Source organism: Indicator indicator, chromosome 2 (assembly GCF_027791375.1).
Source record: "Indicator indicator isolate 239-I01 chromosome 2, UM_Iind_1.1, whole genome shotgun sequence".
Classification (NCBI taxonomy): Eukaryota; Metazoa; Chordata; class Aves; order Piciformes; family Indicatoridae; genus Indicator; species Indicator indicator.
Window position 1 is genome coordinate 25,537,965 of NC_072011.1, and position 26,005 is coordinate 25,563,969.

Genomic DNA, 26,005 nt, shown 5'->3' on the forward strand with positions numbered 1-26,005 from the left:
CTCCGCCAAGTGGCGCTGCCATCACCACCGCCCATCGAGTAACAACCGCCCCGCCTCTGGGCCCACCCCCTGGCATGTCCCCACCTCCGCGGGCCCTGCCCCCTCCCCTCCTGCCGCCGCTGCTGCTGCTGCCAGCGCAGCCTGAACTGAAGCGAACTCTGGAGCGAACTGAGGAGAAGTGAGGAGGCGGCGGCAGGGCTGAGACTCACCAGCCACAGGCAGCAGCGGCGGCGGCGGCGGGAGGGCGGGCGGGCGGCGGACAGGAGGACACGCCAGGCGCAGCGCGGCGGCAACAACAGCGGAGAGACACCGGCGGCAGCTTTTCGGAAGCGGCAGCCACGCCAGCAGCGCCCGCCCGCCCCGCTCGTTCCCTCCCTCCCCCGCCGCGGAGACAGGGGGCAGCGCCGAGAGGAGAAGCCGGGCTCAGCGTGTGCGCGGGCGGAGGAGGCGGAGGAGGGGGAACACACCGAGGACTGCGCCGGCCGAGGGCGCACGGAGAAGGGAAGCGGCAGCGGCGGCACCGAGAGGCGGCGGCGGGTCCTTGTGCCCAGGGCGGAGGGCGCAGCCCGCACGGGGGTTTCTTTTGAGTTTCCTCTTTTTTTTCGGTCCCTTGGACTAGGCGGCGAGTCTGCATTTGTCTCCGGATTTGAATCCTCCTCCTTCTCCTCCTTCCTCGGGGAAGCTCCCCTCCCCGCCCCCTCCCCTCCCCCACCGCCTCCCTGCCCGCCCGGATCCAGCCGGGCGCCCCGTGCCGCGGTCGCGTTGCTCGGCGGAGCTGCTGCGGGCGCTCGCCGTTTCTCCGCGGGATTGGAATATGGTCGGGGAAATGGAAACCAAGGAGAAGCCGAAGCCGAGCCCTGATTACCTGATGCAGCTGATGAACGACAAGAAGCTGATGAGCAGCCTCCCCAACTTCTGCGGGATCTTCAACCACCTCGAGAGGCTGCTGGACGAAGGTAAAAGCGCTCGCCTGGCCGCCCTCTCTCCCGCTCCGCCGCCCTGTCCTGCTTTCCCCCCCTTCTCGGGCCTCCATGCCGCTCCCGGGATCCTGCTCGGCCCCTCACCCCAACCCCGGCTGGGTGGCAGGGGGAGCCTGGGGCCTGTTTCACTCTCCCCGCTTTTCTCGGTACGCTCTCGGCCCCCGGCTGGAGAGCCTAAAACAAAGGGGAAGTGCGGGCTCCCCACGCCCTGGCTTCTGCCGTGTGGTGCCGGGGGGCTCGGTGAGAGAGTGGGAGGGGGAAGAGGCAGCCTGTCCGCACAGGTCCCCGCTCTCTCGTGGGTTTGCCCTTCCCCTTATTATTTTTTCCTTTCCCCATACCGTCTTCCCAAAATCGGGGGAAGGGTAACAACTGCACGGAGGGGAGGGAGCGAGGAGAGGAGCTCAGGAATGTGCTTTGGGGGAAGGCAGGGAGGAGGGGAAAGGCTGAGTGGCGGCGCGGCGCTCCCCTCACGCGGCGGCGCGGAGAGGGGTCCTGTGCGGCGCCCTTCGGGGAGTGCTTTTCGGCCCGGCCGGAGGGCCCCGAGCGGGGCGGGGGAGGGTGGGGGGGGGTTGTCGGGGAGGGGCAGGGCTGGGAGGGCGTTTAGTTTCGAGAGTTGGCCGTTCTGGAAGCTGCTTGAACTTGAATGACTAAGACGGAGGGGCTGAACTCTTTCTTGAGCTCTAGCACTACCCCACCCCAAACTAGCCACAAACTAATTATAATTTCCCTATATTACAAGAAAAGCAAACACTGCCTTTTCTTTCAGCTATCCTTGCCTTTTAAAGAAGCTAATTTAAAAAACTACTACGTGTGACTTACAGTGAAGGGGAAAAAAATTACGAAATTGCCTCGTCCACTCCTGCCAAACGTCCACTGCCACCCCCCGCCCCGCACCCCGCTCCTGCCTTAGGAGGGCGAGGGACTGCTTCTGTGGGTTGGCCTCCTCGTCCCTCTCTCCCCTCCCTTAATTCCTCCCCCCTTCCCCCCCCGCCCGTCCCCAAATAGCGCCCTTTAAGGTTTCGTTTCTACAAATAAATAACAGTATTTCAATAAAGTTAAAAAAAAAAATGCTGGGAACTTAATGCGTCCCGTACGTCGTCCCACTACAGTCACAGACACACTGTTAAAAATAAGGTTCAGCTTTATGCTTTTTAAGCATTTCCTTGTTTACTACCTTAAAACTAGACTTTCTGGTGAGTTAGAGACCTGGTTTTTTTCAATCGTAGCTTTGCAGAATATGCTAAGATCATAAATTATTTATACTGTTTCAACTTGTGAGTTGTAGCATGAAAAGCTGAATTTCGAGGTTTTGAGTTAGTATTCTTGTTTGTGGATATATTACTCCTCACTAAAAGAAGTTTGGGAAGTTGTTGACCTCGGAAGATGAAAGAGATGGTTATATTTGGTAGGACAACTCCCCGCCCTCTCCTAAGACTGTAAAAATGAGATAGTGGCTGTAGTGCAACAAAAACCCAGCATATCGAGAAAATGCCACCTTCTGAAATAATGCTAAAGAAGGAGAAAACAGTAACCAATGAAGGAATACTGAAACATGGACTGTGGGAAGTCATATAATGGGAGATTTTATTTTTATTTTCAAGAGCATTGGTGAAGTTTGAGTTTATGTCGGAAAGATTTTGGATGTGGAGAGTAAAACTGTTTCAAACTTACGTTGTGGGTCACTACATAGAGCAACTTCTTCAGAATAGTCAGATTTACAGTAAACATCGAGGAGAAACCTGACCGAGAAGACTTTTTTTGGCACAAATGAGCCTTTCAGAGGCTTGATGTTGGATTTTTAAATTCCTGAATTTCTTCAACTTAATGTTTTTGTCGAGAGGAGGACTGAAACCTGTTGTTTGGTGTTTTTTTGATTTTGTCAGAGAACAAAAGAAAGAAAAACATTTCACAATATGAAATGGACACTGAAAAAGGAATGGCTGAAATCCTTTTATCTTTTGATATATTTTTAAATACTGAAAGCTCTTCAAATCTGTGAAGTTTGCACGGTTCCATAATGAGAGTTCTGGAGACTCCTGCTTGAATATGTTTAAGGATTGCGTTGGAGCTGTTCTTCACACTCTTTAAAAGAAAAATAAAATACAATCTGTGTTTCTAAATACTGTGAGGAAGAAGTCTGCTATCCCTTTAAGGTTTTCTGCTTTTCCTGTTTACTTTGGCAATTAGGTGGAAGTATTGTGGAGGCAGAAAACTTTTTGGAATGTTGAAAAAAATGTTTTATGAAAATCTAGCAAATAGCTTTAAGACTTCAAAACTTGAACACTAAGGGGCGCCAGTTATTTTTCTTCCGAGGCGTGAGACTGGCCTCCGAACGGTTGAGTAGTGAAATTAACAAATCTGTTAGAAGATATTAAAGAATGATAAAATGCTTGTGGATTTATGCTGGTATCCTTATTCGTGTGGTCTTACATGCATTGTATATTTACAAACGGTATAGCATAGGTGGAATAGTCAGTAGTGATGAGCAGTTAAGAAGTTGGAGCAACTGTTGTTCTGGAAAACACCTACATCGTTTAACAAAGGGGCACCTTGTTAAGTATCTTGAACTATTATGCTATACTGACATCGTCCAGAAGGATTTAGCAATAGAAAACGATAGTTGGCCCGAGAGATCTGCAAGATTTACAATGCTTACTTAAAAGTATAGTATTTAATAGTTTTCATCGGTTGTTTCATGGTACATTTGACAATATTTCTATTAGGGGCAGGTGTGTGTGTATATACGTATGTATATATACACTTATACAGACATATATATACACACACTTGAACACTCACTTTATTTTTAGATTATATATGTTCCTTCTTTGTAAGTCTCCCCTTTACAGTTTGGTTTATTTCTTCCAGTTTGTTCTGTGCTTTGGGCAGGTGTTTGGTTGGTTTGTTGTAATTTTTTAATTTTTATTTTTTCAATAATTATTCAACCATTTTCCTGAAGCCTTTGTTTATGCTTCAGAAGAATAATATTATGATCAGCCTTTGTCTTTTATTTTGTGCTTATCAAATTGAAGTAATAAAGTCACAACCCTAGGAATTCAAACAAATAAAACATGGGATTGCTTTCTCTACTAGAAATGCTGGGGTTGGTTTGTTTATTCTTCATGCTGGTATTTAAAAAAAAACAAATGAGCTTGTTGTGATTACTTATCGTAGTTGTATGCAACAAGATAGAAATGGACCTGTCAGTTTAGATGAGCAGTACATTTAATGGCTAGTTTTTGGAATGTATGTCTATTTTTTGCCTATTTCTGTACTGTTTGTATTATCTAAAACATACTTTCCTTTCTGAATTCTATTCTTGTGTTTGATCCTTGAAAATTTTAGTGTTTAACTTGGTATTCTGCCTTGTAACGTTTGATTTTGAAGTTTACTTTAAATGTGTGAGGCATAAGGAAAAAAAACTGGTTACTTTTTAAATAACTACTTTATAGTAAAATGAAAGTCAGTTTTGTTTAGGTAACAGATTCTTTTTTTTCATATGTGTACTTTCAAATTCTTATGTATAAATAAGGCTTTTGTGGATTAGCAAGGATGTTTAAAGTGCACATCATAATAACTAGGAAGCTGGATTGTTTTTATCAGAGTAGCGCAAACCTGTGGGAAGAGAGGGCTCTTCCTGCATGTGGAATAGGCCGTATTTCCTGTAATTGTTTGCACCATCAAATGTGACCTGAATTACTTTTTCCCCCCCTCCCTTTTTTTTTTTTTTTTTTCGGTGCTTTAGCATTTCGGATGATAACTCTTGTGATTCTAACCTAGGTGGTGGTGGTTGTTTTGGTTTTTTTGGTGACAATTTGCATGTTACAATGGTTTGTGGAAAATGAATAAAGTTGTGCCTTCTTTATTGCAGTTGGACATGTCAAACTCTGCAGTTGCACTCTGAGCTATTGAAAGTAGCGAGGTAGTTTGGTTTTATTTTTTTAGCAGATTGTGAGCAAACGACTAAATTATTAACTGAGATTCAAGTACTGCGATATTTATTTGGTTTGTTTTCTTGAACCTGTAAGTGGTCGGAATGTTGTACCTGTTGGGAACATACACAGATCAAACCTGTTATCTGAATATTTTTTTTTAAAAAGGTATTGATGTAAACTTTTGCAATTAATTCATTTTTCCTTCGTAAATTAGATTTCAAATACTTCTGCCTTCCTGTCAGACTTGTGTTGAAAATTACTTTAAAATGTCTATCTTTAAATGCAAATTTAATTGCAAATACATCTAGCTTTTGGAGATAAATCCAGTTTTGTGTCAAATGGGCTGCCTCTTTCTGAGTAGCACTTAAACAAAGCTATGTGTAAAAATGTCTAGGTAGGGATTAAGAAGGATACATTTTTCTTGAAAGCTGCTTTCTTTGTTTATTGTGCTCCTGGAGAGAAGTGCATGTGAACTTGCAGAGCCCAGTGGCCAAAACTGCAGTTTTCCTGTCAGTCTCCTTCATTGTCTTAGCCACAATGTCTGCATGAGTTAAGACCAAAGAACTGGGTTCTGTTGTAAATATGTTCTCCCTGAGAAGTTATCTAGTTACTTTTGTACATGACCTTATTGTTTGTGGTTATGTAAATGTAGCCTGTGCTTAGCTAGGGTTTTGCTGACTTGTCAGATTTGATGAAGGGGCATTGGCTGCATTAGCATGTCTGTTTTTCAGTTGTTTCAGATCTTGCAATAAAACCCTGTTGTTTAATTGCAAGCCATGCTTCTTAATGCAAAGATAAAAGATAGGTATTTTTTTAGGATGAAGGCCTTATAATGGATATTTGGCCAGAGAGTCTCAGATTAATTTTTAAACTTTGTGTTAAAAATGTAAAAAAACAGAATGCAACATGAGTATTGAGTACTTTTAGTCAGTAGTGCTGTTTTGAATCTGTTTCTTTAATAATCTCCAAATCTTAAGATAATGGTCTGAGGTGCTTTTCTGGTTTATAGTTGTGTTTTAATAATGAGGTTTTAAAGCTTCTAGAACTTGTGTTCAAAAACTTCATAAGAGTTGCTCTGAAATGTGGCTTGGTTTTGGTTATTTGGTGAGTGTTTTCTTTTGTAGTTCTGTTTTTATTTTTATTTTTTTTAATTTTCCATCAGCCTCTAACAACATCAAACCAAAAACTGCATTATGCTTACAAAAAAGTTTTGGTGGTTGTTTAGGTTGGGGGGAAAAAAAGATACTGAAACTTAGTTTCCTCCTTGTCCCTTGCAGCAGTTCTGTTCTTTTTTAAAAGAAGTTATTTTTGGAGCTGTATCTGCACCATTTATAAGATCCCAGTCACCTGATGTGTAACTTTAAAAAGATGGGTGTAATATTGACTGATAAAAGTTATTACTTGGTAAAGCAGTTATAAGCTTGTATTTTGAAAACACTTTGACCACTGTTGCTTACCAATAACTGATTATTAAAATATTTTTAATCAGAGGAGTTCCTAAATAAGGGTAACCATAGTGAAGTTAATTCTATGCAGGATCTGCTGTCTTAATTGTCTTTAAATTGCAAGAGATCTCTTTGAATTTTTTAATTTTTTTTTAATGTTACCTGTTCCTTAAGGTTCTAATTGGGTTGCATTTTCCTCATCTGAAATTTTACACAGTAATTTTCAAAATAACTAGTGTTACATAAAATCTTTCTGTGGTTAGAAACAACTGACCAAGTGCTGATTAGGTTAGGGAGTTACAGGATGCTTTCAGAAAGCACAAAGGGATAACTGAAAACGTATTGGTTAATATTATAGTTAAGTGAAATAAAAAAACTGAAACAAAACAAACAAAACCCAACAAATCACCAGTTGAGAAACATTTAAGAGGTTTTAAGAGAGCACTTGGAATGTCTTAATTATGAAAATGAAGTTTACATGCATCAAAAGAGAAAAGGTCAAGTCAGAAAAAAGTTGCTGGTGTTTGAGCCCTGCCTGTGTGAAGTGAAGGCTGGATGTCATTATTTTTATTGTTCAGTAACATTTTTAAGGAGAGTCTATGTTTCAGTCCTTTTTATAATAAAACTTTCTTCTTCTGAGTATGCTTAAAAAATGCCAAATCAGGAGTGGGATACTTGAAATGATTTGAGTTGTGTAGACTTCAATAAAAAAGCAAGTACACTTGAATTTACTTCAGTTATTTTCTGTAATCTTAAAATTCTCTTCTTATTGGAGAATGAATACTAATACAGGTAACCTTTCAGTTAGATTTATTATTAGATGCTGATCTGGCCTATATTCTGGCTGACAAGATAGACCTGTGTTAATGTTAATTACCAGGCCATCCTAACAGCTTAGGCTGACTGAAGTAAAAGCAGCAGTCTGCCATGGAGACTAATTTATATTTGACTGCTTATACGGAATGTCAGGAAGTGGGAGAGAGATGGGGGAATGCCTTGCCAGAAAACCTGTGAAGTAATGCCCTTGTTTACTGACCCTTGTCTTTAGTGAAATATAACTCACAGCTGCTCTTTTGGGTGGTGTGAATTTTTGTCCTATTGATTCTAATCAGAATGCATACTATGCAAATCTGCTCTTGATTTTGATATTTTATTGACATTTAATAACCCAGTGCTAAAAAAAAGCAGTAGAAACTGGAAGTTTTACTATTCCTTTAGTCTCGCTATTACTTAACCGCAATTGGTTATGTCAGTAGAAGTAACATGTAAAGTAGTATGGTTTTGTAGGGAAGAGTCTGGATCAGTGAAGGATGTTGGAGCTGTTGTTTGTATTCTGAAACAAATACTAGGGTAATGTTAATAATCTGAATTAGATCCCTTTGCTCTGATGAGACAAAAGGTCAGGTTGCTGAAAGTTAAGCAACATTACATTTCTACTTTTGACTTGAGCAAATATCATGTGTTATCTTGTACAGTACAGTTAATTTCCAGGTTTGAGTTTCTTTGGTTATTTTTCTTGGAAATGTTTAATAGAAGTGTAGTTAGCTTTTTAGTAGAAGAGCTAAAATTTTTTGAGACAATTTATGCTTGAGCGAGCAGAGCAACCATGGCACCTTTAAAGAGAAATAATGTCCAGTTTCATCAGTACAGCTGCTGCTCCCCAGTGATGTTGCCGTTGAAAAGGTACCTGTTGCAGGGTAGTTGGGTGTCTGAGAATAACAAGATTGTGCAAGTAAAAGTGTTTCAATTTGGGCAGTTAGGTTACTAAACCTTTGCTGTGTGTCTGGTACTAGAAGCTGCAGCTTTTTTGATACTCTGCAGTTATTTGAGCAGATGCTAGTGCTTGGAATGAGTGTGGTAATGGTAGTAGATTTTTTATTTTGCTGCCATAATTTAAAGCAGTGAGTAAAAGTTCAAAATATATTTTAAGTTTTTTTTCATTTGAGACTGGATTTTATTTACCGAAGTAGTACATTTTGCTTCTAAGTTCATTGCAAAAAAAAAAAAAAAAATCCTTTTGAAGGAAAATAGCAATAGGTATGACTTTCCTTTTAGTGCTTTTAGTGATGTGTAGTTGGTTGAATAGTAGGAACTAAGGTTGTTTTGGATTGTTTTTAAAAATATTTTTGACTTTTAGATTATGATTTCGTGGTGTTGGCTTTTAAGATATCTCAGAGCTATGATGGAACTCTCCATGTATGATGACAGAGTAGTTGTGTTACTGTGAGGCGGTTTGATATGGAAGATGTAAAGCAGAGCCTTGGGGAGAGAATTGTATTTGCTTAAACACTTACTTACAAGTACGAAATTCCTAGTTGATGTCAACTGATTGTACATCTGCTTCATTCAAAATTTTAAATGTGTGACTATTTTCAGATTAGCTGACACAAGATAGAATCCAGACTGCTGAATTCTTTAAATCTTTCACCCGTTGAAATAACGAACCTTATTGTTGTGTCTAATTCAAATGAAAGAACTGTTTTAGAAGTCTCTGTAACCATTATTGGATTAAAATCTCCTATTTTAACTGTAGTTTTCTTCATTAGTGTCTAGGAGATAGAATATGCCTGCAGTCTTAAAACATAAGCAACCGATCTGTCTAGCACAAGTATTAATGAAAATTTACTGTTGTGGTTCATCCATTACATGGCAACTCAACTAAAGCATTCAGCTGATGTTGCAATAATGCTTCAGTTTATTTATCAGACTTCAAAGTGGTAGCAAATCTGTTAATATTCTTAATGCAGCTTAGTCTAATAACCTGCAAATCATTATATAAAAAGTTAATGAGTAATTTTCAATTTCTAGATGCAGAACAAGCCAAATCCACCTCTGTTTGCTGTGGAATATCTTTAGTTTCTTTGCAGGAATGGGAAGGAGGATAATACAAGGAAAAATTCCCTGACTCTTGCTGTTTACTTTTGAGCAGTGTTATTCATCTGTGCGTACTGGTTTTAGTTACTTCTAATTTTTCTCCTTTTGAGAGAGCATGAACTGCACATCAGAAACTACCAGGGATGTCCAGTTGTCAAACTGTTGTCAGGCCCCCCAACTTCCAAACTCACTCTGCCTAAGTGTTACATATATCATGTACTGACAGTGTATTCTCTAATGGTGTGTTTTGTGTGTTAAACTTGAAGGTTAAAATTCTGTAATAGGCCCAGCTGTTCTAAGTATGATATTTTTGCTGTGAGGATTGTCTGCACAGTGAGAAAATGGTGTTTGATAAAGGTAGAGACGAGTCATTGGTAGTTCTTTTAATTGCTTAAGTGTCATACCAGCTATAAAGATAAGTGTAGTCAGAGAGAGGCTTATATGTGGTCAATTTATGAGGGATTTACTACTTTAAATCACTTGAGACTTTTATGGAAATATGATATTGCGCCTCTGATTCAACCTGAAGCAAGACTCCTTACATGGATTTTTATGCTCCTGCTTTTCACGTAGTTCTGTCAACTTTGTGCTCAACTAGTAAACAGACTTCAGCAAAATCTGGGCACAGATGATGTAGTAGGGATCAGAAGTTTCTGTCAGGAAGACTGATTATATGTCTATTAAAATGCCTTGGGAGGAAGAATGATACTTTAGCATCTCTCAGCTATAAAATAAGAGACTACAGTTGCTCTTAGAATGAAAGTGTATTTAGCTGTTGCAGTATATTTACAGAGTTTTGCTTCTAGTATTTCGAAATTTCTTACAGTGTTTTAGTGTTAATTTTCTGTGGATAAGTTTTATTTTTGTGACAAGGCTAGCATAATCTTTTGGGAAACAGTCTGGAGAAAGCATTATCTGAGAGTCCAATCCATCTTGGAAGAAACTGAAAAATACAACTGGCTTTCTTGAAAAAAATCTTACTAATCGTACAAATCTTTAATGTTCTTCTTTTTAGAGACCTGTGGCATTTAAGAAATACAGTAATATTTTGAGGATCTGGAGGAGAAAAGCCTCTTCATCAGCTTAATAATTAAGATGGGTAATTTAGGTTAAATTCTATATGGATCAAAGTATTCCAGATTTGTAATAATTAGGGTGTAGACTCCAAGGAAGTAAGGAATAATTTGAAAGCTCTGCCAGTAGGTAATGAGGTACATAAACCTAATGCCTGTTAGTTTAGTAACTTGTTTGATTCATAACTATTCCTGAGGAATCTTGTTGGTTCCGAATGGGAGGTTTAATGCACACTAAGGGCACTTGGTATTGCCAAGTTTTAATACTGTTAAGTGTCTTCAGAAAGGTATTCTTGAATCAGCCTCGGATTAACATAGGATGAATAACAGAGCAATTCATCAACTAGGCAGCCCTGAAGAGTGTCAGCAAGAAAGGTGACGATGATGAATTGAAGAGAAATGGATGCTGAAGTAGCCACTAAAGCTAGCTGGAGTGTTGAGGGATGGCAGTTGGTATTTAGGTATATGCTGGGTAATTAAGTGAGGAGGAGCTGCACTCCTTCACTTGGTTGAGTAGAAAAGAAACATGTCCCTTCTACAATTCAAGAAGCTTGCTAAATCCAGCTTAAAACGACAGATGGACAACTGGTTTGTACTTCATTGGAAAAGATTTGCATCAGACTTTGTAACTGGTAAATGTGAGTTATGTTTTGGAGCCAGAGTCCTGGACTTTCCCTCATGCTTGGAAACTCAGCAACCTTATCTGGTAGTAAAGATTTGGATAAGTTAACTTTAAGGCAGATTAATTTTATTCTGACCTTAATTTTGCTTCAAATTTTGCACTAACTTTCTTTAATTCTCACCTCTTTCAGTTGTTTCCAGTTACTGGTTATTTTCAGTGTTTGGTGGTTGCTTTTTTTTTTTGTGTGTTTTTGTTTGTTTGTTTTGTGGTGGTTTTGTGCAGTGTTTTTCTGGGTTTTTTTCTTTAGAATAATTAAAATAGTTATGCATTAATGAGGGAGAGTAAATCAGAAATAAGTTTTGTTGTTTGTTTTTTTTTTTCCTTTTATCCATATATTAGCATAAGTAAGTTGTTTTTTTTGGTCATGAACACAGATCTTTCTAATCCCACTTAATATAGTTTGTGCTAGAATTGTTTTTCACTGCTTACTGTTATATCAAATGATTGAACATGGTATATGCAGGACAGTTTAATAGTGTTCAAGATCTTTACTTTGTGGGGAGCTGTTTGTATAGATTTTTTTCTAACCTTTTAGTTACTGTAGGTAACTAAATCTTTATATGCAGGCTGAGGAGTATATGTGCAGACTTTCTCAGCCCCGAGCAGAACTCAATACTGAAATCAGTATTGAAGATGAGCATTTCAGTTTGTCATAAAGTAGTCATAACTGGTATAGTATAATGATATAAGAAAAACTGCCAAACAGATCAGTCTACATTTTTTAGTGCATTTTTCTCTTCTGGTTAAGCAACTTGGCAGATGAAAGGTTTGAGCAAGTGTTAATAACTAAAATGTATTCTTGAATAATCAAAGAACATTGTGTTCTCTTTGTCTTCATATTTTTATTGTGTGCTCTTAGTGTTAAGTTTTGGGTACGAAAACAAGATACTATGAAGTGCAAACGCTTGAAGAGCTTTTTTCTTTCTCTAGCTATAGATTAATAGTTTCTCCTAGTATGTAATATATTTACTTGAAACACAACTTTTGCTGCTATAAATGTGTGGGGGTTTATCTTCATTTTTTTGCTTGGAAGTCAAAGGAATGGATATTGCCAGTAACGAAACCTGGATAATTTCCATGCTGTTAAGCTAATTATTGAAACTTACATGCCACAAATCTGGATGCTAATATTATACCCCTTGTGATATTCATGAATCATGAAAAAAAACCAAGGACATAGTACATTTTTAAAAACATATCGCTGTGTATGTAACTACAAAAAATGTATTCTATGTTGATTCTTGAAACTGTTAAATTAACCAGTTACATGAGAGGAGCAGAAATACCAAAATACATTTCTTTGCAGTACTTTCATTTTAGCCTGAAATACGTTTCTGCTCAAAATGTTTTCAGTTTATTAAAACAATATAAGAATTTCAGTTAGCTGTCAAACGTTACGGGATTATACGTTACACTTGATTTAGGGAAGGAGTATAACACAGATATAAAGCTGTCAGTAGCTGTTGTAGTGAGAGATCTGAAGCAGCTTTTCATCAAGTTTGAATCATCTGTTTAACAGAACATTTTCTTAGGATAAGAGAGAGAGTTACCTTATATTGAAGTTAATGTTTGCACAATCTAATCAAGATTTCCTCAGCATGTACCATCTTTTTCCAACTTAATCTATACTATTTTTCCTTGTCTCACTGAGCTGCTCTAGCCACTCTTTGCCCTAACCTTTTCTGACATAGCAGAGAGTTACAAAGCAGGCATATTTCATTTTGTGGTGAAACTGTGCAGTCACTTGAACAAAAAGTAACATTAAAGAGATTTTTTTTTTTTCCTTAACCTAGCTCTTGAGGCTTTATATTTTGCTATTGTGTGAAAAAGTGTTTGATATGAGACCTGAGACTACGTTCTTTTTGAAGTAGACAGCATCTTTTTATGTTTGCAAAGAATAGAGTTAAGTGAAAAGCAGTATGACTTACCGGAATGGTTTCTTGCAGTCTATGATTAACTGAAATGTTCTCTTTATGAATGTGCAGCTTAGAAATACCAGAATTACAATTTTTTTACTTCCAAGTATTTCTGTTAAAAAGAAAACTTTCTAGATTTAATGATAAATGTAAATATTTTAAATTTTGACAGCAAAAAAAAAAAAATACTTAGGGCTTTAAAATTCCATTGTTTTAAAATACAATGTTGAAATTTACTAATGAACCATGGTGGAGATCATCATACAAACTTGCATTCGTATTTTTTTAAATGCTGATTGTTGCCTGCTGTCTATTGGTGTTATGCAAAGCTCTTTCCTTTATAATAAACCACATTTTGTTTAATTCTACAGATTTTTGACAAAATAATCCTTCTCTCATCATAGTTAGAAAAGCTCTACTCTATTTTTTTTTTTCTGTAATGGCAAGAGGTAAATAAACTCTGATGCTGCATTATCTTATCTAGTTGATAATTTCATCTAATAGTCCCGGAACTTGATGTGCCAATTGTTAAACGCGCTGGGCTGTGAAATAATCGGAACTTCAGCTTGCAAATACCAAGCTATTGTTTTCAATAAAGTTGTGTTGAAATCAGCTTTCTGTGCTGCATTGCAGTGGAAATCAATTAATTAATCGTGTGACAAGATGCCATTTTTTTATTGCTGAAAGAAAGTTTGTAGTGGTGTTCTGCAATATGGACAAATGTTTTGCAGTTTTGAGTGAAACGTCAGTTAATTTTATAGACAAATAGGCTAAAGAGCCTTTGTACGTTTAACTAAATTTGATTTTTCAAGTTCGTATTCATGAAATGGCTTCTTAAATGGTGTCTCTAATTTACACTGCTGCTAATGCCATGCAATATGTCCCTTTTATATTAGTCATCAAAGTCTAGATGGTACTTTCATTGTTTTTCTTGTGTCCCATCCGATATCGTGTATAACATTTCAGAATCTACCAGAACAACATTGCTACAATTTCCAGTGTATTATCTTCACATGGCCACATAAAATGAAATGAGTGAAGCAAGCATTGCAGGATAGTTTGACTGTTGAGATATCATCTTTTACTGTATGAGATACTGTTTGCTTATCTGATAAGGAAGTATTTTTGAAAAACAGTGCAAAGCACACCTTTTGAAATGCAGCATTAGTAAATAGAACTGAGTAATGCTTACATAAGATAAGGTGAAATTAAATCATACTGAGCATATAAATTAGGTTACCTCTGATACAATGATTACCTTTCCAGTATTACTAAAGTGGCTATTTTACATGTTAAAAGTACATTCATTTCTTCCGTACTAGAGTATTCAGGGCTTAATATTTTTAATTGCTGATTGCATGCTATCATTTTGTTGTTTTAATGTAATTGAAAGTCTTTTTGTCAATGAAGTACAAGCCAAGATGAATTTAACTCTTATGTTTCATCAAGATTTGGCATGTGGCCTTGAGTTAGCTCTTACTTCTGTTGGTAGGTAACACTTTGCTGCTCTGTTTGCAGTAGTATAGTTTTGTTTTTAAATTAAGGTTAAAACCTGCATTACATCCTACTTAGCTGAGGTAGCATTTATAAGAAGCATCAAAATGAGGTTAGGGCATTTCTTTTGATTCTGAGCAGAGGAGTATATTACAACATGAAGCATAATTTTTACTTGAATTGTTTTCCTTCTTATGACTTCCATATTGAGAGATAGCAAATATTTGGATTATTTCTTTTCTGACTACTTTTCAAACTTGTCCGAAGAGTTTAAGAAAAATAGGTTATGTTAAGGTGAGAATAGCCAGTGAAATTTGAAAACAAAGTTGCTGGGGATGTGAAGAACTTAATACGAAGAGAAAATGTACATAAAATTTCCTATAGATTGCTTACTAAAAATAGACAAATGTTTCAAGACAGTTTCATGTATTTTAGTAAGGAATGCGACATGTATGTGAAGATGTACTCAGTATGAGGACTGATTTTTCAGAAACATTTTAATGCAAGTACACAAGTCTAATGTCAATATATTTCTTTTTAAACTATTGACTTCTAGAAATACTTAGTATAGGATATAATGGTGGCTTCTACTGAAAAAGTTGAAGTAAAGGTACCACCTGTGAAGAACTTTCCTTCTAAGGTATACTTGCTGTTAGGGCTTTTTCATGTGAGTGATAGGTCCTTGCAGTGCATCGGAGATGCTAATGTGTGAATGGATGTGATGGCTGCCTCAGAATGATGCTGCTGTTAGCAGTGAAAAATGTCTTCCTTATGATTCCTGTGCAGCAGGCCGTGGAGTGCAGCACATTTTTATAATAAAGGTGATGAATTTAATCACAAACTGGCAGCCAAATGGAAATTGCAGACCTTGATACTGGGAGAAAATTGCCTATAAAGCAACTCCTGAGAGAGCAGGCTTTAAATTTATCCACCCATTTCGACATTGAGGAGAACATAGGAATTGCAGGGTATTTTGCTTGGACTGTTTAGTTCAGATGGATATCATTTCAGTCTTCCTTTATTTAAGAACTAGATACACTGTTGTGTAGTAATTTGTTTGAGGTTTTTGTTTGTTTTGTTTGATGTTTATTTTTATTTGTTGTTGTTTTGTTTTTAAATTGACCTTGGTGCTTAAACTTGATTTCTTTTGGAAAAATCTATTCCTTTATTAGTTTGAAATTTACTTCTGTTTATAAGGTAGGACCTAATACGCACAATTAATTTAATCTTATCAGTTGCTTCATGGATTGTCCCTTATGTCAGATTTAACCTTAATGTGATTTGAGATGGATTAAAACACGTGCATGTATTTTAAGGTTGTTTGCAGCGTTACACCGATGTGAGAAGCAATGCTAGAAATGATATAACTGGTCTTGAAATCCCACTGCAAGTGTGATACTTTCTCTAATAGTATACAACGCAATTTTTGACAGAGCCACCGCATTTTTCAGAATTGTTAGTGCTGATGCATTTTAGCAAATCACCTTCTTAATCTCATATTTTTGGAAGTACCAAATGCTGGTGTTCTTCCTATATGGTCACTAGGAACTGAATTGACAAATTTGATTCCTATATACAGTAAGCTCTATATTAAAGAAAGATAAAACATTATTTGGGGAGCCTACTAAAAGATACCATCTGTTTGTAGAACTAATGGCAAATACATTCATTTAGAAAGGTACCCCTTTATTGGTCATTTAAATGAACACCTTTACTGGAGCACTTTTGGACTGCTCTTTTGGGTGCTTCAAGAATTGATCATCATTCAGGCAGAGTTAAGAGTGAGTAACATTAGATTTTGTCACTGTCTTTAAGGTGAAGAGAAAAGAACACTTAATGGCAAAACTGTATATGACATTTGGAACAACCTGGTGATATTCTTTCAAATATTTCATTGGTCCCGTTTCTCCTCTTAAATAAAGTCAGAGGTATGGTCTGTACTAGAATGATTCTCTTGGTTGCATGATCCCAAAGGCAAAACATGGCTTGATTTATGGCCTACCATGAAGAATCTTTTTAGCGAGTACATGAAACAAAGTTGCTCATTTTCTGCTCTTGATTTAACTTTGTTCTGCTGTGCAGAACTTGTTACCAATCCTGATTGGTTTTTTTTAAACAATTTTATTTTAGTAAAGTTTCTTAAGAGGTAGTGCTGTTTATTACCAAAAGATGTAAGAACTATTAAGTAGTTGTGGTGAAAACAGTTGAGCCTTATTCTGATGGTCGGAAGTTTACCACGTGCTATTGCTCTAGTTAATGATTGTCTTATAATCCTGTGTTTAAAGTGTAGATTTGTAGCAAAATAAAATGAATGATTGACAAGATCTTGAATGTGTTTCACCAGTTTGGATTATTTCTATTTTTCTATGGAAATAGATACTTTTGTGTATATGTGTGTTTGTGTATATGTATGTTTTGTGTGTGTGTGTGTGTGTATATATATATATATATATAAAACATTTTCTGGTCACAGGAAAAACAGAGAAATGTGGATTAGCATTTATAAACTTATTATGTTAATTTTCTGAGCCTGCAGTAGATTCAAATGAACGTACTAACCAGGCTTACGTGCTTTCTTGTCAGATGGATCAGGTTTTCCTAAGGATACTTATTTTACCACCAGGTGGGTTGTATACAGCCACTCAGAATTAGCTGGTGTAATGTTCACTGATGTCCTCCTGCTCTTTATTGCCTTCTGACTAAGCATTCAGAGGCACTGATTAAATTAGGAAAGACCCAAGTAGAGGTCTTGAGTAGAGCTGAAACTGGAATATGTATGCTGATTTGACACAAAAGGAGATTATCCACCATGTTTACTGCAAAAGTAAAACTATAGAACCTGGGTGGTTTTTTGTGGTGGTGTGGTGGTGTTGTGTGTTTTTTTTTTTTTCTTTTTCTCAATTACTGCAAAACCTTAGGAGTCATTATAAGTTTTTGGTTTTAAATTAATTTAGTAGTTTGATGGTGCAAGCAGGAGATTCTTATTTGGGAAGATCTCCCTGTTACTTCCTTACTGCTAGTTCTGATACTCAGTTGATTCTTCAGTGATCTGGTTCAGATCAGTAACCTGGAAGAAAGCTAATCATGCAAAAAAAGGGAAAAGGTATAAACAGCTTTTGCTCAATTGGTAAGTCAGATTGGCTTTTTATTTTTTTTTTTTGCGCTATTCATCCTACATCATCTTTGTTTTCTGTCTAAACTGTTTTTTCTTTTAGGTCTCTCCTTGTAACCAAGTATGTTGTGCTGACTTCTTTCACCTAATTTTTCTGCTTCCCCATACTGATGCCTACATTCTAAGCTTTCAGAAAGAGCTTTTTCTTGAGTTAAAATGAGGTCTTAGTGTCTTTTTTAATTTCTTAACTTACTTCATATGTGTTCTGCATTGCTCACCCTGTAATGGTCAACATTGTTTTGTTTTAAGCATGCTCTGCTTGTTATTTTCCATTATGTTTCTTTAGAAGTCCTAAAGTTAGCACCACAGAATGGCATGGACTTTTTTCTGAATCGTTGCTGTTGAAACGTAGTAAAATATATATGTGTACATAGTTTTTTCCCCATTCAGTTTACTTGGAGTATGGCATTGATTTAAATATTTTAATTTTTTAAATACATGTTCTTTTCTAGTGCTTCCAAAGAGCTGCAATGTAATCTAACATTTCACAGCTTTCATTATGTATTGTTTACTGCAGCCTTACTGTTCTTAGTTTAGATTCTGCTTTGCTTTGCTGACTGAATTTGTAAAGCATTCTTTTTAGTTTTTCATTAGTAAATGCGTATCTTGGCATTTGTCATTAAGGAAGACTTAAATAGAACTCCTAGTCATTCCCAAGTCCTAAGTGGAGTGGGAAGCCCTCAGTATTTACGCCCCATTTGAGGTGCACAGCTATGATTCTCAGTTGCACTGTTGATTTTTGTTTTTTATTGAATTTTCAGAGGAAGTATGACAATTGAAGCCAGTAATTGCTGCTACCTTTCAAAGCTGAAAAGATACACAAACCAAGATATTTTCATTCAGTACTCATTATATTAATGAGGGAAAACAGAGAACTTACTCATGAGAACTTCTTCTGGCAAGCTGAACCGTATTAGGCATGCATCCATGCTGTTTTGAATATTGATTTATAACTACTGTTACTGGTTGTGTATCTAGTTCCTTCCTAGAGTGTGTATGGAGCTTTAAAAACTTAATGTAAAGTGCTTGTTGGCACTTTAAAGAACACTATGGTGTGCTAAGTCTAGTTCCATTTTCTATAAGAAAATCACGTTGAAATGAGTTAGTGTCAGCTATAGATAGAGGACACAGAAAAGCTCCTCTATATGTTTCTGTTCTGTGGGGTTTTTCTTTTTGGTGGTTGGTTGTTGTGTGGTTTCCTGCCCCCCCAGCACAACGTAATGAAAGCAGTCAAGCTCTTACCAGATGCTCTGTGGGTCTAGTGGCAGGAGACGACTATTTGCCTATGCTTTTTTCTTTATCCTTTTTCTGTGCCTTTTTCTGTTGATGGTTTCAAAAGAGAGTTGTTTTCCCCCTTCAGCCAGTATGTGGGAACAGGTGGGTGAATGAGAAGAATTAGATGGAAGGAGACAGAGGATAGCAGAAAATATAAGCTTGAAATGCTATTTCAGGTTTTGACTGCTTCTGGACTCAGAGGTTATAAAAACAAGTCTTGAATGTTAAATGGAGGAAGAAAATGGAACTTTCCTATGCAGTTCGACATAGCAGGTGTTAAATTTTATTTCCCTTCTAGTAATGTATAGCCTCAGCTATATGCCATTAGTAGTTGTGCATGGCTTTGATTTAATGAGCAATGGTTCATCTGCTCAGGCAGAATATATTTCTGGGCAGTTAATATTTGAAGCAATAGTGTAAGCTGGTGCATATTTGAGGCTTCACCTTGGTGCCATTTCAATACCCTGTATTGAAATACACCTTAGCATAGTGTCAGTGGTGGGTTTTTTGAGGGTTAGAGAGCAGGGAGGGTTGCTTGTGGGTTTTGGGGAGCCTTTTTTTATAGGCAGGCTAGCAAATATGAGGTTATCTTTCATTGTAGTGTCTGGTATCAAATGCTATCACACTGGAAAGGAATATACTTTTAATATGATACTAGTAATCCTAGTATTTTTAGTCCCTAAATTGAAGTTCTATTTCAGTCATTCAGATTGTGTGTTTCTGAAGATGCATATGAACTATGCAATGTAAAGCTGCAGCTATAACCTCTAGGATGTGCTGTGCTATCATAACATGTTTTAAGTTGCTCTGATACGAGTTATGATTAAAGTTGCATTGTATAATATATTAAATGACCTCTTGTTGTGTATGTAGCTTTGCAGAATTGCCTGAAACTTTTCATGCCAAGCCTCTAGTTTTAAAGGCTGAACTGTACTGAAAGTTTCAATTAGAATAGTGAAAAAGTTTTCAAGAGTGAACATAGGGAAAAGAATCTTAGTATGTTATAAAATACTTGCTCTGAGAGGTTGCTAAAATGAGTGCTTTTTCAATTTTGTCTAACAGTCTGCCTAAATTCAAATGACAGATTACATGTTTGCATTTGAGCACTTAGATTTCCAAAAAGACTGTCCTGCTGTATGTGCTGCACTTCTGTCCAATTTCTCTTACTGGGCTATCTTAGAGTGGATAGGCATGCTTGACTCCAACCTGAGAAGACTCTGTAATTGCAGCTGTCAGTTTCTGTGGATCTGTGGAATGTACTCGAGAGAAGGGACTCACTTTCCTGTGCTGTGAGCGATTACTTTTCTTTTTTCTGAAATTTCAGCTTTTAAAAAGGATTTTTTTTTTCCCCTTTTAAGACCTGTCAGGAATATGCTGTGTTCAAGGAAAAAATGTCTGGTGATACAGCCATCCTTCACAGTTTGCAGACAGTTTGGGGGTATAAGGCAGTGTTGTGTGGGAACTGGAATTGACTGAAGAACTGAAGGAATAAAGAATGATATTTTCCATGGGTAAAAAAATGGGACTTGAGTATGGAGAAAAGACAGCTTGGGAGTAGGGGAGAGTGTTTGGGACAAGGGAAATGGGCAACAGCATATGTCTGCTAGAGCAAACTATACTCCCGAGCCTGGAGTAAACCCAGGGTTTTGGAGTCTTGCCATGTCTTTGCTGTCAGGAAATATCTGTGAAACCCAGAGGCAAATTGTCTCATTCCTCCTCTGCTGCTGGACAATATCTTCTTCTGCTGTCAGTTAATACCTTATTTCATGTGGCAGAGGTCTTTTAATGTAAAAATGCCAGCTTAGCTGACTGGTTGAATTTAGGAAGTTGTCAGATACAATTGTTTTGCGGTGGTAAAACTAATCCAGGAGATGCACACAGATGAGGACTTCTCAGGCATGCTTTTTTTCTCACAGGAAGAGTGATGTTTCTGATAGTGAGGGATCTCAGGCAGGAGTTCTCTGAATAGTTTTTTTTTGTTTGTTTGTTTGTTGTTTTTTTGGTAATTAATTAGGGACCATGTTTATCTCCATGAAAGATGCAGTATCCTACCGTTTTGTTGCTGGATTTTTGTGACTATGCAGGTGATTTACAGACTAAGGATGAGCTTAATAAGGAAACAAGGGTATAAGTAAGGAAGAGAAAAAAATCCTTGTACTTATGCTTGAGGAATAATTTTCAGTTACCTGCAAATTTATCAATTACCTTAAATACATTGCTTAATGTGTGTTGTTTTTCTGAGTATGCATGTTGTGTTGGAGTTTACTTTCTTAAAGTAAACGTCTTGTAAAAACAAAAGATATCACACACATGTTCCCTAATCTCTGTAGAGCAGATTTATTTCATAAAGGGTCTGAATGCTTATTAAGCAGACTCTTCTTCTTTCAAGTTCATCATAAAGTCAAGGTTACTTTTTTGTCAAAGTACACCAAAGCATGCTGTGAGTATATTCAGTTTTCAACTTAAACCATGTTTTAACAAATACTCAAGCTGGAATGTGGTTGCTAGAATCAGTTGCCTCAAGTGTGTTAGGGGGGAAGAGAAAAATCCCATTTCCAAGAGCTCTGTGTCGGTGTGAGCTCTTTCTGATTTCTTCATGGTCTTTAATGAGATTGTTCATTAAGGTCTACTTCCAAGAAAAGGGTGATTCCTTCAGATTTTTTAGAAAATACCTCTTAATGTTGAACAACAGAGTTCAACTTAAAGACATAATAAGTTGTAGACCAAGACAGTGTGTATTAATTTATATGAAAGGAAGCATTGTGCTTATGCTTGAAGGTGATATGTTTTTGATGGGTTGTCTCAAGGTAATTATTGTTGTTGCTGATTTCAATTAATAATGGTATTTTTGCTATGTATTTTGTAATCAAGGTTATATGAGAATATTGTCATAGTTCCCAGGATCATTGTGGTGTGCAACTGTAAAATAGTAATTTCTGAAGAAATACTAACTTCATCATCATCCTGAACAGAGTGCATTTGGTGTCTTTTTTGAAAAGCTGTGGCTTTGCTTTATTAGGTTTCAGTTGCTTGCTGTTGTGACAGCCTATATAACCATGACACATGGAATCTCCTGGTAAAGTGTGTAAGTTACCCAGTAAAATGATGCACTTTCACAAAGATATCTTCAAGGTTGTTTTGACTGATACTGACCAAAATACTCAGTAGTTTTGACTGTAGCTACCCCATCTGTCAAGGCAGATCTGCATCATGGGGGCCCGGTGTTACAGGCAAATAAAGTATTGTATGTAAAATCAACAAGAAGGATGATTGAAATGCCTGGTCTGGTCTATTTTATTCTGCTTACTTATAGAAGTAAGAGTAGTATTGCAAATGACATTTTTACTCCTGTTTACATATTAGGCAGGCCATCTATAGTCTCATTATTCTCATTGAAGCTGTTATGGCTGCTGAAAGGAGTTAGTGCATCTCTCTGTTTATTGGAGTATGAATCCACACAATAGAACAGATAACACTAGTTTTTGGAAAGTGAATATCTTATAAAGGATATACCTCTGATAGTCAATGGCATTTTGTTGTAGTATAAAGATACTTTTAAAGAAGATATGTTATGTTTGAAGAGCTTTACTTTTTCTTGAAGAAAGTGAAACTTTGAAAAATCAGCGAAGAATGTTTTAATATACTCAACTGCAAATTAGATATGGCGTAACAATAAATAAAATAAGGCAAATGGCAATTACCTATCATTGCAGCAAAAAGTCTGTAGGTAGCAATGTTCTTGTTTCTCACTTTATCAGAGGTTGATGCTTCAGTGGCAGTTGATTCTGTTCATTAACATTTTGCTGGCTGTGCATGTTCAGATAAAGTTAGTTGATTTGCTGATTTCCTGCCTGCTGGTAATGTGTTGAGTCAGGTGGCTTAACTAATGCACAGTACAAAGGGATGGATGACAATAAGATTAGTATACTAATATCTCTTCAGTTTTAACTTTTGTTCCAAGTCTGCAAAAATATTCAAATTTACTAAAAAAAAAAGATAATTGCAAACAGCCTATTTTTTAAAGTTTTGTGTTAGTTTGGTTGTTGCCAGATTCCAGTTCCCTGGAGAACAATGTTTACATAGCTATGTTTACCTGTTAGAAGATTATTTAGGTGTATGTATTTGCAGTGAATTCAAGCATGCTGTTTTTCCTCTAGGTTGATGGAAAAACTGTCATCTTTTCAAAGCTTTGTCCACTTCAATGTGAAATTGAAGTTACTTAACAGTTTTAATAGAGGAAATCAGTCACAGTTTTTAAGTAGTGCTATTTTCTGTATGTACCACATAGCATAAATAAAAGCATTTTTAATCTTTGCAACATATTGCTTAAAATATTTAATGGTATTATTTAAATTTGCTACTTGGATTTCTCATATATTTCTGTCACTGATTGCCTGTATGATAAATTACAAGTAAGGAGAAACTGTACTTACTAGAACATGTAGTGTTCTTAGTGGTTTCTTTTTAACACTGGTGCTTGAAATAAGAAAGTTAATCTTACTGTACATATAAGCATGGTTCATAAAACAGTTTGATAAACCACCTGCATACAGAATTATTTTCTTCTTTGTGTGTGACCTAATTTGAAAACTATTTTGGGAAAAAAATTCATATCCCAAGCTGTGTATCATGTGTTACCTACAACTAGATCATGTTTTCATTTCATTTTTTTTCCAAGCCAACCCTTTTTTGTGGTGTGTGTTTGGTTTGTTTTATTTTTTTTTTCTCTCCCCCCTACCCCATGAGTCTATACTTACATGATTGGAATATCCTTTCATATTTTCAGTATTTTTCTGAATGATTATAAGGAAAATTGTATACATCAGTTTATCAGAGTTGCATTTTTATCATACAGTTTTTCCATTTTTTTTTTTTTAAATACCATATGGAGCTGCATCAACAAAGATATTTTTCCTTCCACTGCTATCACTGCTTGGTCCCTCCTTGTCAGTGTGTGATTTATCAATCACACACTGGGTTTTGCATCCTGTCAGCTTCAAACAATATTCTTCACTGGGGAGTTGTAGGGGGGAAATCCTCTTAATTCTGCAGTGTTAACAACTCAGAGCAAGATTTAACTTTACCAATTCATTTTTATAGATTATTCGCTTCACTCTTTATGAGAGTTTCCATCATCTTTGGTCATGCTCCTTATAATTAGGTCTACTTTAAGGACAGCTATTGTCACTTTGGTTTTGCTTATACCTTGAAGAACTGTTATAGGAAAATCTGCAGAGTATTGCATGGGAAACTCAACTAGGCATTGCCCTATTTTCTTAACCACTCTCCTAGTAGTTATGTTAGCCTAGAATGGTCTGACTTTGGTAAACTTTTATGCTTTGCAGACTTCGACAATAGTATTTTAATTTCTTCAGCATTCCTGAAATTTGACACAAATAGTGTGTCCAGGTGGAAGATTTATTCTTGAACTACAATTTGGAACCTTTTCTTGCATAAGTACATATTTGGTTGTTGTACTTGAAATTCAGTTTCCAGTTTTTCCAGCATTAATCTTTGACATATTTTGTTTAGATGATTTTGCTAACAAGTTCCATTTCTTCATCAGTCACCTGTTTTGAAATCTAAGCTTAAATATAATTTATTGTTACTCTGTTCAAGGTTTATAATTTGATTTGATAAAGACAGATACAAAAAGACTTTGTATGTTGTTTCATCAAATGCGTGATAAATCTGTCAATTTACTGTATACAAGATAATTTGACTACTGCTATAATAACAGTTGATGCCTTTGCTAATTAAGCTTGGTAACTTAATAAATATAAGCAAAAAGTTATGCTGTGCAGATCAGTAATATTTAGTTTAGGGCTGTAGTTTGGTCAGCTGTTGTACCTCTCTTAAGCTACCGTGTTGCTCATGTATTTGGTAAGTAGAAATGGTGATTAAGTAGAGATTCTGTTTATTTATTGCCTAACTCCAGGAAGTCTTCCAAACTAACTTAAAAGTTAGTTTGAAGTTCCATAGTGCATCTTGATAATGTATTTAATGTCAGAGCAGCGTAGTGATTAATATATTTAACGTGGTAGATGCCTAACTTGGTAATGTCGGTGTTGATGCTTGCCAAACAAAAATTCTTACTTTCTTACAGTCCTATACGGGAGCCAGGATAGAGCAGCATGTGAAGTAATACCATGTGATTGGGAGAAGTGTGTTTAAAAGTGTGGTTGTACTGCAGTTGTACACAATCAGTTAAAAGCAATGGGCATGAAAAGTAACTAGTCACTTACTGAAATGGATTAGATTAGATTAGAATGGATGAAGGCTGTCAGGTCAGCCTGTTATGAAACAGTACTTCATATATGTAGAGATACTGCTTTTAAAGTCACTGGAATATCTTTGTTTTGATACGCTAGCAGATTAGAATTAGTGATGTTCACTTTCTAACTCTGTAATTTACTTATCATTAGGTGTTGGCTTTTTCAGTTTTGATAACCACCGATCACAGGTTTTTTTAGATGTCACAGATACAAAAACTTGGTGCCAAAAATCCAGGTTTTCGTGACTAAGAAGTGTCTGCAGTATATTTTTTTTAAAATAAAGAATACATAATTCTTGATGACTGATCAGCTAATGCTGACCAATTTTTTTACCTGAACTCAGTAAGTAGCTATGGTTCAGATAGCAAATTTTTTTTTTTAATATATCAGATAATCACTGTGTGCGTATATTGCAGAAGATCCAGTTCTATTATGGAGAAAAGACTGGATACAAAGCTATGTGAAAAATTAATAGAGGAGATAGATTATGCATTTTTGCTTTCCAGCAATTCATGGAATAGTTTATAGTAACTGGAAAGTTTTTTGTGTTCCCTACGATTGACTTTATGTGGAAGAGATGGGAAAAGTACGTTGGTCTCAAAACAATTACTAAAACAGGACACTCTCACTTTATTACTGTGTTAATGAATAATTATTTTTGAGTGGACATGGAAGTAAAAAATAAAAAAAGCTCTCATCCTTCATACAGAAGAAGAGTGGAATGTTTTCTTGTAATTGCTAACTCTGGAGTTGTGGATGATTTCCAAAAGAGTAAGAAACCTGCATGTGCTTCATGTCAGTCTTTGTAAATGGTGACTGTTAGGAAGCACCTTTGGAAAGCAGGAAAGAGTGTGATGGTGCTGCTATATAGTTCTTTTGAGTAA

General features: G+C 36.8%; 1 protein-coding gene across 4 annotated transcripts in view; it reads left to right on the forward strand.

The window, feature by feature from the left end:
* Positions 1–771: 771 nt before the first annotated feature.
* The window catches only part of QKI (QKI, KH domain containing RNA binding), a 147,331-nt gene continuing 122,097 nt past the window's right edge, over positions 772–26,005 (forward strand). For 3 of the 4 annotated variants that reach the window (XM_054397988.1, XM_054397979.1, XM_054397996.1), the window contains exon 1: positions 772–956. In XM_054397988.1, coding sequence (XP_054253963.1) covers positions 815–956 — 142 coding nt within the window. In that variant the 5' untranslated portion in view covers positions 772–814. The remainder of the gene's footprint in view (positions 957–26,005) is intronic. The other variant, XM_054397970.1, reaches the window with a different exon arrangement.